Raw genomic sequence first — 14012 nt, 5'->3', positions numbered from 1 at the left:
CCCCTCCCTTCAACATTTCTGCCAGGGATCTTAAGGTTTTTGACATTGCAATGATGACAAAAATGACTTCCTGTACAAGTGACCCTGAACCACAGAAATATAATAAGAGGAGTTTTAACTGCAACATTACCAAATGCTGTTTATTTTTATCTCAAAACTTAATTAATGTACCAATGTTGTAGTAATGCTACAATTATATTCTCAAAGATATGAATATTTAAAATTCAAGATAATATACATTTTTCTTAAGATATACGTACAGACCTGATATCTTTCATACTGCATAATCAATGATGAAACCAGGTCAAGTTGCTAAAACTTGGCAACAAGTTAGTAAACTAGCACCAAGTAAGTTAGAAAGGGGAGGGGGTGAACCCACTCACTCAACTGCCAGTGTGAATTTTCCTCTAGAAATAATAAAGACACCAAGTATATAAATCTATGAAAAATGTAAATTTGTCATTTGTTTCTTATGAGAATACAAACATTCGGTGGGAGACACTGTACGCAGGACTTGAAGAGTGTTCTTCCCACCTGGAAATGTTGGCTTTCCAGTCAAGTACATTAAAAAGGAGAAAATCCTGTAATTACCTATACAACCTGGACTATGTATATGATGCTCAAGATGGAATGACTCTATACCAGAGTCTGGCTTGCAGTTGCCTTGCTCTGACAAAATTTAGAAGAACCCAGGTTTCACTGATGTGACAGGAAGACAAGTTCAGAAGGTAACAGTATTATCAAATAGACCCACTGATAATCTTCTGCTGCCCACGAGAGAGAGAGAGAGAGAGAGAGTGAGGAGAAAGAGAGAGAGAAGAGAGAGAGAGATAGAGAGAGAGGAAGAGAGAGAGATGAGAGAGAGAGAGAGAGAGAGAGAGAGAGAGAGAGAGAGAGAGCATTCATGTAATCATCCTTTTCTGGGTTCGACCTGTGTTCGCCGGTGAAAAGTCCCTGTAGCTCACTTTTCTAAGTATATAGATTCTAAATATACCAGAGAAAAATGCTAGCATGGTATGCTGAGGTTACTACCCTCGCGCGAGCACCCAAAGGGTGTTGTGTATAAAGTATAAGCCGAGTGGAAGCCACTATTCACAGGTCTTCTGCCAATTAGAGGATGCCTTTCCAAAATCCCTCTCTTGGAGAGAGCCATTGCAATGGCCACTCCTCCCTCCTCGCTCCCACTACTACTACTACTACCCGACTCGTGCGCCATCTATCATTCCTGTATTAGACATTGCTCTGAGTGCACGCATTCTTTTCATTGTCCCAGCAATTCTCTAATTTTGCGATGGCGTCTGCAGAACTTCCTCCTCCTTCAAAGTTTGAGTATTCAAATTTATGTTTTCGTAACTTAGACGGTTGCGGGACTTCCCAATTGGCCTTCGGCCCCTTAGAAATGTATTGAGGGGTCGTCGGTTTGTCCGCCATTTCTTGCAACAAGTTCCGCATGTTGACAGTTTTGCAGGTGCGGACCTTACTTCCCCATGGGGCCATCACCACCTCTATAGATCTTACAGACGCTTATTATCATGTTCCAATAGCAAGGAACTTCTCTCCGTACGTAGGCTTCAGGCTAGGAAACAAGGGTTACTCATTCAGAGTCATGCCTTTCGGGCTCAACATCGCACCCAGGATATTAAAAAACTAGGAGAGACGATAGTTCAAGAACTAAGTACTCAAGAGGTTATATTAGTAGCCTACCTAGACAACTGGCTCATTTTGGCAGCCAGCGTCGAACAGTGCCACAAATCAACAGCCAGAGTGATGAAATTCTTGAAATTTCTGTGCTTCCAGATACACAGGGAAAAATCTCTGCTTGTTCTGGCTTCCCGCTTCCAAAGGCTGGGGATCCAATGGGACCTAATGAGACACAAGCTATCTCTTCCACCCAAGAAGGCCAAGGAGATAGCAGCGGCTACGAAACAGTTCCTCAAGAACAAGAAGGCGTCTCGGCATACCCAAGAGAAAATCCTAGGTTTGCTGCAGTTCGCATCGGTAACAGACGTCCTATCAAAAGCCAGATTGAAGGACATCAATCGAGTCTGGAGAGAGAGAGCCAATATCAATCTCAGGGACAAGATCTCAATAATTCCACCTATTCTAACAAGCGGCTTCGTCCATGGACGAAACTTCGGAACCTGGAAAACGACTGGCTCCGGTCAGGAACAATCAGGTGAGAGTAGTCTCGGCCAGCCTAGTGGTGGTACACTGCATAAACAGAGGAAGCTCCAGGTCAAGCAAACTAAATCACGTATTGATTGCAATATTCTCATTGGCGACGAAAAATCATTGGCACCTGTCAGCAACTCGCCTGGCAGGAGTAAAGAATGTTATCGCAGACGCACTTTCCAGGACAACTCTGCTGGGATAGGAGTGGTCCCTGGACAGGAAGTCATTCCGGTGGATTTGCAATCAAAGCCCAGACCTTCAAGTAGACCTATTCGCCATAGAATCCGACCACAAACTACCATGTTACATGGCAACCAACCTGGACCCTCTAACTTACGCCACAGATGCAATGTCCATAAATTGGAATAATTGGCAGAAGATTGACCTTTTTCCACCGGTGAATCTTCTGATGAAGGTCCTGCATAAGCTAAGATCTTTCACAGGACAAGTAGCACTAGTGGCACCCAACTGGCCAAAGAGCAACTGGTTTCCGCTTCTTCTAGAATTGAAGCTCTGACCCAGACGGATCCCTCGTCCAGAGCTGACACAGACAGTACAAACTCAGACTGTGTCAGCTTCCTCGAGAATTCTGAATGCCCTAACTTTATGGACATCATGAAGTTTGCAGCTCAAAAGGATGCTAGTATTAATCCATTAAATATCTTATTCATAGAATCAGATAAAAGAGAGTCAACACTCAGACAATATGATTCAGCAGTTAAGAAATTGGCCAAATTTCTAAAAGACTCAGCTGCTCATGAAATGACTACGAATCTGGCAATCTCGTTCCTTAGAACTCTATTTGAGAAAGGCCTGGCTGCTAGTACCATTACAACAACCAAGTCAGCCTTAAGGAAGATTGCCTTTAATATTAACTTGTCAGATTCATACTTCACCTCAATTCCACGAGCACATGCCCACCTGAGACCAATAGACCACCCTCATACGGTCTCTTGGTTTTTGAATGACGTAGTTAAGTTAGCCTCAGACACTAATAGTAATGAGTCATGCTCTTATATAACCCTGCTTAGGAAAACTTTATTCCTGATGGACATGGCCTCAGGTGCCAAAATCTCTGAGCTTTTGGCTCTCTCTAGGAATCCAGACCATATAGAATTCCTCCCGTCGGGGGAAGTATTACTATCCCCAGACCGGAGGTTCTTAGCTAAGAATGAGGACCCACAAAACAGGTGGACTCCATGGAGAATCATACCCTTAGCACAGGACACATCATTGTGCCCTGTCGCTACCCTTAAATCCTTCTTAGCCAGAACTTCCGGAAACTCTTCAGGCCCCCTTTGCATTAGAGAGAAAGGTGGTACGATTTCTCTTAGAGGTATTAGACAACAAATACTCTACTTTAGTAAACAGGCCAACCCGGATTCAGTTCCACACGTCCATGACATCCGAGCCAGTGGCTACCTCTATTAGTTTCTTTCACAATATGAATTTCGAAGACCTGAAGAAATATATGGATTGGAAATCTTCACCAGTTTTAAGCTCCACTATCTCAAGAATCTAGAGGCCCTTAAATTCCCAGCAGTTGCTGCAGGGAGCATAGTCTCCCCTGATTGATGAACCTGGTCAAATCCTTTCCTTAGGCTGTCACCTTTTTCCTTAAATACTCTCTCCTTCCTGCCTGCCTCGCTCGTATACCCCACTGAACCTCTCTCCTCCGGGTCGAGAGGGTTTGGTCGTCATCTGGCCACTGGATCATGTATACATAATGTTGAGGCCATAATTGTTTTATGGACCTATCTGAACATACCCTAGTTTTTTGCTCTGGATACCATTCTTGAGTGTATTATGTTGTCATATTGTTACTAGTTCTAAGTCATAGTTTAAGTCCTAGTGTAATTAGCAAATAAGTAAATTTATTTTTCAAATGAACCTTAGGTTTCATTAACTCCTTCTTTATACTCTGGTTTGGTATCTGGTGAGCTTGGATGGGAATTCTCTGATACTTTTTCACCGGCGAACACAGGTCGAACCCAGAAAAGGGATTTTGACGAAGGAAAAATCTATTTCTGGGGGAAGACCTGTGTCGCCCGGTGAACCCCTCCCTTCTAATTAAATTTCCCACCCTTAACCAATCCAAGCTAGGGTGTCTAATCCAGGAATGCTAGATGGAGTGCGAGTCGGGTAGTAGTAGTAGTAGCGGGAGCGAGGAGGGAGGAGTGGCCGTTGCAATGGCTCTCTCCAAGAGAGGGATTTTGGAAAGGAATCCTAATTGGCAGAAGACCTGTGAATAGTGGGTTCCACTCGCCTTATACTTTATACACGACACCCTTTGGGTGCTCGCGCAAGGGTAGTAACCTCACCATACTATCCTAGCTTTTTTCTCTGGTATATTTAGAATCTATTTATACTTAGAAAAGTGAGCTACAGGGACTTTTCGCCGGGCGACACGGGTCTTCCCCCAGAAATAGATTTTTCCTTTGTCAAAATCCATTTTATCACCGTAAACCCAGAGATGCACCATTCTGTCCTAGTAGACTCTTCAGCAGGTACTCATTGCACTGAATTGCTACTACAGTTCCTGCGAAGAAAGTATCCAAGGACTTGTGGGAGACATCCAGAAGTAGGAGGTAAAGGTGTTCTAGAATTGCTAAACATTTGTCCTCAATACCTATGCACCTGACTATGTGAGCACTCAACCTTCCCCCCCTAAAACTAAAGTGTGTTCTTGGCTAATTAGTCCTTGTAACTGCTGGTAGTAAAATCTCAAATCCTGTGTAGTTAGTACCACAGAAAATGCTAACCTGTCACAACACCATCTTGTCATGATCATTACTTCCAAAGTCCTTGATGGAGGGGATTGAAAAAGTTACATTCCTCATATCTAAATTATTAAATTTGCATTAAAGCAAATAGATAGCCTTCACCAGTAAATATACAAAGGTAGAAATCTTTTCTGCGACAGCAATTTTCACAATTCTGCTGAGCATAGACATACTGGCAGCAGTGTGGCCACACAAAATGTGATACAGACAATTACGAGTGGGCGGGTCACCATTCACTCAACTTACCATTGGTTAACTGTCTTGCTGCCAAGCTCCAATGACCAGGCCAACTTTAGACAAAGGTAAATCCATTAAATATGGAAGTTTGTATCCTCATACAAACAAACCTTTCAGGCAAGTTGGTGCAATCATCAAAGCTTGATAAGATAGTTATAGGTGTGCACGAGTGCAGGAGTCCTAACACATACCTAATTTAGGGCCCATGTTTTCCTTTGGTTAGAAGGTATAAATGTAGTGATCTCAAACTATGATGGAGTTTATTTTTAGAAACAATGCAAGGAGTGTATTTCTAGAAACAATGCAATTTACTGCAATTATGCTGTTTCTTTCAAGTCTCACAAGAGACTCTGTTATTAGGTGGTAGGTATTGTCTTGATGTTGCAAAGTGCTTGTAAAAGCAGAGTATGAGAATACAGACTGCATGCAAAATCAATTACCACCCAGAAATGTAAGCTTCCTGATCTTCTAATAAGCAGGGAAAAGATGGTGCCTAAAACCTAGACAACCTGGTATTTAATGATCCTTTGGATGACAGAGGTCCATAACAGAACCGATACACTTCTAAAAAAAAAAACTCCTAAAATAAGTTTTGGGGGACCAGTATTTCTCACTTTTTCTGTCAACAGGAATGAATCGGGGTGGTTGAGGTGGAATTTTGAGAAAAGGTTTTGGATTGTATAGTAACTAGGTAAGATACAAGTTACTTAAAAAACATTCTTATTTATTCATATGGAATTACAAACCCATCACCTTTTACATAGGAAACATACATCTAAGATGGGAAATCATCTCTGATAAGTGACTGGAGTGCAATCCTAATTGAAATTGTTAAGCTTGCAGATGATCACTTGAGCAGGGATTACACGACTCGTTGAAACTCCCTTTTGGTCTAGCATATGGGATGATACAGCATTACGGCCTAATCTAGGTAAAGAACTCGCCCAAGTAAGAAAGACATTCAGAGAACCATGAAATCACTTGTAAGAGAATTCAAGTTAGTAGGCAGTTAATTCTCCCAGGTGATGGCTTCAGCAACCTCTCCTCCCCCTTTCAAAGGGTGGGCAATAGAAGATACATCTTAACATAATAAGAATGGTTGCTTGAGGTGAAGGCACCTGTATCTGGTCTGATTCCAGCAAGTAATACATCAGCCTAGATGCTCCAGGAAGAAGTAGGCGAGGTGGTGTGTTCAGTCACTCCACATTCACACACTCAAACGAAGCTAAAGTAGTCAATGAGATTATTTTCAATCTGAACAGAGCAAGATATTGACTAAATTTGTTATGAAGCAACCACAAACATCCAGGAAGTTGTGGGTGACATCTAGAATGAGGTATAAGTTATTTTTATGTGCCAGACACCTGGTCTCATTACCTTTTCTACTAAAAATTACTTTTGAAATGCTATGAGCAAGCCCACACCCCTGGTTTTACTGGCTCTTTCATGAGTAGGAAGCATATGATTCTCAAAAGGAGTTATATGCTTAATTTTTTATCATCTTGTGAGAAGTTATAGGAAAAGATGATAAATATGTACATACGTATGAGGAAATAAGAAACAAAACCGATAAACCTGATATTCACGACACATAAGAAGAATTCAGCAACGAATTTGCTCCTTGCTTCAATATTTTGAGATCAGAACTTTCCAAAACTACACTAGGCAAACTATTCCATATTTTAGTTGTAGCCAAGATAAAACTTCTAGCAAACTGAGTACTATTAAATCTGATGCATAAAAAGAAACTTCCTAGTAACAGTCTGCCTATATGTAACGAGCCAAAACAGATAGTTCCAGTAAAGAAGAGTGCAGATAATGTTTGTCATTCTAGTATATTTTATGCAACCAACATAATGAATTAAGTAAAAATTAAGAGTTGGCAAAATAAACCTAACTGATAACAACTCCATCCAAGTGTTTATGTAGTCATTACCTAAGACCACAATGGAGAAGAGTACTCTAAAAAAGGAGAAAGAAAGAGGCTAAAACACGTACGATATAATAGCTTCATCACAAAAAATTTGATAACATTTCCGAAAGATACCAGCTTTTTGAGAAAGAGGAAGCAATACATATTATGTATAAGTTTGTCAAGTCAACTTCTTATCACAAGTTTATGCCTAAAACTGTATTATTTAAATGTAAATCAGGATCCAAGAGCAAAAGTGCTCTGGACTGACTATCATAACTTGAATTTTTGAAAGATCAAGCTTCTTGTACTTGCCTATACTAATGAAAAGGTGCCAACACTCTGGTCACCGAGAATGGGTGCTTTTAAGGTATTTCTCTTCTAGTTTGCAGGAAGTATAAGTAGTACATCCCATCTGGGTCACCGTCACAGAAGTCTCAGAGGGCATGAATCAAGAAATGCTTGAATCTCTTGTAAGGTACTGACAAGTTCTGAGTTTCTGTCACAAATTAGGAATGAAGGACTCCCCCACCTGTTTTGCAGAGACCAAGGCCAGATGAAAAACAATATTGATTTAAGATCTTGTTACGGACTCTGAGATCTCAGAGACAATGTTTTGGTGTCGAAATATCCTGGAAAGGGTCGACACAGTGTTACGGCCTCTGAGAGAGGTCCGCTTAAGGTTCGATATGAAATAAAAAAAATATATATCAACACAAACAGTTGAAACTGGGGATACGAATAGAGAGAGAAACACTAACACAACAAAGGTTTATTTACAAGCTTACTAACAAAGGTAAATGCAGAATAGTATCTCCTATTTACATAAAAAGATAGAATCTTACACTGCATGAACTGGGGGAACAGTGAGGCAATTCAAATACTTGCTACTTGATTTGGCGATTCGACGCGCTGGCTTCATAAAAGTAGAGCGGCAATTGCAGTCGTCCTCTTGACTCCGTATTGCAGAAACTAATCTACTTGAAAGGCAGAAACTACCCAAAACCTGTAGCAGGACCTTTTCTTCTCTGAAGTCTGCTCGACGTCAAGAAAACACGGCCGTCCACTCCTGAAGACGACTAGACCAATATCCAACCAACTCGAACAACTCTTCTTTTGATTGATACTTCGTCAGTTCCTTCGTCTATAGTCTCTCTCTGTCGATCACTGCTGCTGATCTCTCACTGATAATCTGATCTGTGGCTCTTACTAACTGGTGATCTCTCTCTTTTACGATCTCTTCCTTCTACGATCACTGCTCTCCAAAGTTCGTTCGTCGTATTTATACGGCACTCTGGGGGCGGAGCCTACGGCGAACGTCACCGACTCCAGGGATTTCTAGAACTTCTTAGATGAATCTAGAAGAGGTATTGCATCAGAAATCACGGCGTTTCTCACGTCCCGACGAGATCCACAACACTCCTGCCGATTCTAGAACAGCCGCGAGCATAGGCGCCTCCAACAGTGGCGCGAAAGCCTCCTTGCTGCCGAACTTCTCGAAAATGCGTTCTCCTTTCCTTTATCTCCCTTTGCTATTAAGCAATTACCATCACAGATCTCTATCTGAAGCTCTGATCATGAGATACCCCTCCTACAACACCTGTCACAGTAGATGGCCCACTTCCCTTTGTAAACATTCATAGAGGAACAACAGAGGTGCCAAGACATCTTTCAAGCAGCCCTATGAGAAATGCATATATCTCACATAAAAAGCTGGACAACCTCCACACATGAAGCTGAAGGGAGAGTACTGCCAGGTGGTACCTTTGGATGTGTGGGACAAGGAAGAATGCACCCAGAGGGAAGCTCTCTCAGCACTTCAACCATGAGTCTGTAGATTTGTATACTGCTCAGCTTGAGAACAATGAGGAGCCACTAGCTTCATCCTGTGAACATGGGTGATGAACATTGCTCATCACCCTGCAGGTCATCAGGGAACCCCCTGATCTACAAATCAGTGTTCACCTGGTCCATATCACAAGCAAGCTGGGACCAGAGTAACCTGACTGACAGGCTTACTTCAAGAGGACATCTGAGGGAGAGCTCAACTGACAGATAGTAGCTAGGTGTGGAGCCAAGATGGCCTCTCCAAGATTACTACTCTCACAAAAGGGAAATAATCTCTCAAAAGTGATGCTCTAGCTCAGACTGTAGAGGTTCAAACAGAACTCCTACCAGAAGAGGCCCCATGAGCCCTGATAGTCACTATCTGAATGATGTTTGGATTGGGAACCTGCCATCCTGGTAACCCTTATTATGCTCAGAAACAGTGGAAGGAACAGGGGAATGAGCATGAGCACTGCTTGCCTTGAGGACCTCCCAAGAAGGCGAGAAGGAAGAGCTCAAAGGAGCCCTCTTCCTAGAGTGAGAAAACCCAGTAGCACAATCAATAAGTAAGAGGGCATTGCTAGCTCACCCCTATGTGCATTGAAGGAGGCATGGGGGAGGGAGGGGGAAGAGCCTAAGCTGTTCTGTATGTGCACACAGTCCAAAGATCCCATTTTTATCAAATGAACAGGTTGCGCACACTCCCCCCAATGTGTTCCCTTAGAGTCCCAGGGGAAGGAGCTGTCCCAGGCAAATATGCGTGCTCTGTCCCAAGACTAAGCATATACAGAATGAGTGCACACTCATTCACAGATGACCCCAAGAGATGAAAATTAGATGAATCAGGAGCAGAGGCTTGATGATCACTTGTAGATGAATCAGAGCTGCTTCCTTTTGAGAAGGGAGCACTCCTGTGAAGCCCATTAGGACTTCTTGTGAGAGGTCTTATACTTCCCATTCTTCTCCTTCCAAGAAGGAAGAGAAGTTGAAGAGAAGGAGGAAGACAAGCTTGACAAGAAGGAAGAAGAGGATGAAACAGCAACTGGAGGAGGTCGGGCACTGGAGATCCCCTACCTTTATGGAAGCCAAGGATTCAGCAGCAGATACAGCAGCAAGAGCAGATGAAGAAGAGAGCGCTCAATCACCATACCCAAGTTGTCCAGAAAGTCAAGAAAGATGGACTACCAGGGATGTTTAACAGAGTAGTATATCTTTCATAAGTACTTCAACAAAGACATCTTCCTCATACCTGTTATGTCAGAATCAATTATGGAAGGTGAGGCTAATTTTGGGGACAAAGCCTGACTACAGGGGCCACCAGACCCAACTGCAGTTTTCTCCTCAGAAACCAGCAGGGAAAATGACTCCCTCACCACTTGACCCCTTTCCCCTTCCCCCTGTGGAGAGAAAGTAATTTCTGTAAACAGTTGGATAAAAAGGAAAGAAAGAACTAGAAGGATTCAGTGGAGTCATAGTAGTATTTTTGCCTGATGAAGCTGGCAAATGCCTTTTATCCTTTTATCTCTTCCTACCAAACTGATTCTACCAAAGTGTCCAATTAGCACACTCATTGCAGGGTGCCTTTTATCCTTTTTCCTCTTCCTACCAAACTACTGCTACTGAGAAGCCCAGCTAGCACACTCCTTGCGGGGGGAAAATGAGTACATACACTGCCTGTAAAATCTAAGTGTGAAAAATAGCTACATACCTTCCACCTGTAAAAAGAACAGTACCTGTGGGAATAAGCTATTGCAGAAAACATGAAATGCCCACACCACTCAACAATATTGTCAGTATTTTTCTCCATAATCATAATGAAAAAATAAGTTCAACAAGCACAATTATACAGCAATCAAAATACTCATCCAATATTCAGTGACAGGGAAGAAAGAGGCTGCAGTGAGATCTCCAATCTTACCCAGGGTTGAAGGAAAAGTGGTTAGTGACAGAACATAAATGATGGGTATTTCCCCATTCACTGCCATGCCCATCCTTAATAACCCTGTTACCAAGTTCAGCAACTGCTCTAGCTTGTGCTGAGGACACTCCTATAAAAAAGGCAATGGTTTGTATTTCCAGAGAAACAAATAAGGGTTTGCATTTGTTCTCAAATAAAGAACAGTACAGCAGAAATTATTTTTTCTATGGTTAATGAACTAGCATATACATTCACAATATGAAAACTATATCAACAAACTCATACCTTCAGGTTCCTCCATTTTCGATCACATTCCTTGCCACTGACATTAAAGCCATCTGCTGATAATGAAGTTGCTATTTCTTTCCATATGAACTTTTTCTTTTTAACACTGTTTTGAAAATCTGACCAGCGTTCTCCAACGAGGCTTACTAGTTTCTGAACATGGAAATGAAGCCATTGTATTCTAACTTCCTTATCAGGTGATTCAGATGGAAATGATGGCTCTTCCAAACTTTCTGAAAAAGCCATGATATAATTGAAAGAACCCTTTACAATATAGTCTAAATCAATAGTATAGTAATTTTCTCTGCTTCAAGCATATAAATTTCATACAGATAAGAACGAAAAAACATTTTAAACAAACATATGTTACATGGATATAAACTATTGCCTTCTTATAATTTTAGTAAAAGAAACAAGCATTTTATTTACTTATAATGTGGTGACATGGACCGTCTTGCTGAAATCCATCCAAAAGTTATATAGGAGTGTTTAATAACATTACATGCACAGTTACAAGAGTGCCACAAAATGATCTTTGCCAAAAAAGAAATCTATAAATGATTATCAATGTGAACTGAAATATTACTGAATGTTACAGACTGTATTTACAAGACTACAAGTAAAAAGCAAACTGGTCAGTGAATCCGTCTGTGCTCTAAAAATGTGTGACATGTCACTAGAAAAGTCCACATTGTTAATGATGTAAGTCCCAAGGTCATCATGGCATCTGATCTTTACAAAGATTGTAGGCAAAAACTTTATAAAATCATTTTTTAAATTCCACATAGCAGTAACTCAGTACTAAACATAAATGTTTATACTATTTAGTATGCATAATCTTTTGCCATTAAATGTGGTAATGGCTCAAACATACAAGGTAACTTCTCATCTGAAAAGAGAATATTTGAGCTGTGTTTAATGACTGCACTGGCTTACAAGCCCTAAAGACATATGTCTAACCAATCAATGACAGCCTTATGAATGTTATTGAGTGGTTAGGCCTTTTGGGTCTTAGGAAAAATACAAATTACCTACTTTAAAATCTTGTCATTTTTTGGACAAGACCAGTCTTCAGCTTTGTTATTACAGTACTATACAGTAATCACCATCTGGGTAGAAATGAGGCTGTCAGTTGAACAACCAGGGAGAAGACATAACGGAGGTCGAAAGGAGACTGGTGGGGTTTACCCACGGGCAGTTGTCCCCTCTGTCAAACCAGTCACATAACAGGTGTTGACTGAACGCCATTGGAAAGTGATGTGCGACTCTCGTCGACTCGGAGGAGTCATCTCCGGAGAAGAAACATTATTGTCGACATCTTGTGTCAGCCTGTCCCTTGAAGAGACATGCTTAATTTGCAGACTGTTCTCCTCCACTTGTGAAGGAGCACAAAGAGCCCGAGAGGAGTCCGCAACCATCCTACAGTTATCTACCTGATCCTCATGCACTTCAATCAGATTCGTCTGGGGATAGCCAAGATATTTTTAGCGACAGACCAGTTTTGAAACCTAAGCACTCGGAACATCGCACACAGACTCGCAGATTTGTCTACCCTAGGTGCCCATCGACAGGTGTATAGTGTCAGTTTGACTTCAGTAACTGAGCATTTGGCGTCATCTACACCAACTTCTCAGATTTTGGTGAAGGAGGATACTTCTTTGGGTCCAATTCATCAACAGTTGCAGGACTTAATGAGTTTCCTAAAGAAAGCTACCGCTTCTAAGGGAGACAACAACGCTTTCACCAGTTTTGTTAGGAGGAGGAGGAACCAGGACAGGATTCAGGAACCTCGTCAGCATATTCCAATCTCCTCAAGTACTTTATAGACAATTATTCAGACTTATTCAAGCCTGCTCCCCCATCCTCTCCAGTTTTGACTTTCTTGATGGGTCAGAAAACCACTGAGATTGGGTTACCAAAGCTAGTTCTGTCCTCATCTTCTAAGAACATCCTGAAGGAAGTCGACGAGAAGAGTTGGGTAAGATGACTTTTGCTTACCCACCATCGAAGCTTCTGAAGAAGTATTAATTTTATGCCACCAGAGTAGCTTCTTCCTTGGGAGTTTATGCCTTCTCCCAGTGGAACTTCTCCGGGTTGGTAGATTCGACGAGACACTCGGCTTTCACATTAGCAAAAGTGATGTTTTCTCCACCAGACTTCAATCATCTGATCAGGAACATGTTCAAGATCCTCAAAATTTTCCGCTTGGACTGGACGATAGGCGCACTTGCCAGGAAGACTGAAGACTAACAGTCTTTAGAGGAAGAGTTTTCATCAGACTGGTTAGGCGTCTTGTCTGGCGCAGAAAAGGCAGCAAGATATGGCTCGGGGGGAATTAGCTTCCCTCTTTGCCATGGGGATCCTGAAGAAGAGGGAACTGTGGTGCACCTTTGCCTTCAGGGGATTAACAGTGACTAAAAAGTTGGCTCTACTTTTTCTCCTATGAATAAGTCACATCCGTTTCCTCAAGAGACTGCCAAGCAGGTGTTGTCAGATTTTAAAAATTTGACGCACGATCTCTTAGTGCAGTCCACGTGGTGCTGGAGGGAGTACCCATCTGCAAGAGCTAAATCCTCTCCATTGCAACAACACCCTTTCGGGGAGGGAAAGCGAAGTCGCAAGCAAGACCAAAATCTAACTTACGTCCCCCAACCAAAATGTTAAACGTTGAGTCTACCTTTAAACCTACAACAAGTAAGAGATCCATCAATCCGCATCCGTAGGAGCGAGACTCCATCTCCTCTGGAAAGAGTGGAGTCAAAGAGGAGAAGACCCATGGGTAATACAAGTACTTCAAGAAGGTTATTCTACTCCTTTCCAAGAGAACCCACTGCTGTCCAAGTTACCCATCGAATTGACAGCGTACTCAAGGGGGATC

General features: G+C 41.9%; 1 protein-coding gene across 1 annotated transcript in view; it reads right to left on the bottom strand.

The window, feature by feature from the left end:
* The window catches only part of LOC135198577 (uncharacterized), a 65930-nt gene that overhangs the window by 45855 nt on the left and 6063 nt on the right, over positions 1-14012 (bottom strand). The window contains exon 2 of the mRNA XM_064226293.1: positions 11135-11367. Coding sequence (XP_064082363.1) covers positions 11135-11367 — 233 coding nt within the window. The remainder of the gene's footprint in view (positions 1-11134; positions 11368-14012) is intronic.

This window comes from Macrobrachium nipponense, chromosome 22 (assembly GCF_015104395.2).
Source record: "Macrobrachium nipponense isolate FS-2020 chromosome 22, ASM1510439v2, whole genome shotgun sequence".
NCBI classification, from domain to species: domain Eukaryota; kingdom Metazoa; phylum Arthropoda; class Malacostraca; order Decapoda; family Palaemonidae; genus Macrobrachium; species Macrobrachium nipponense.
This window is presented reverse-complemented; position numbering and strand designations above follow the sequence as displayed.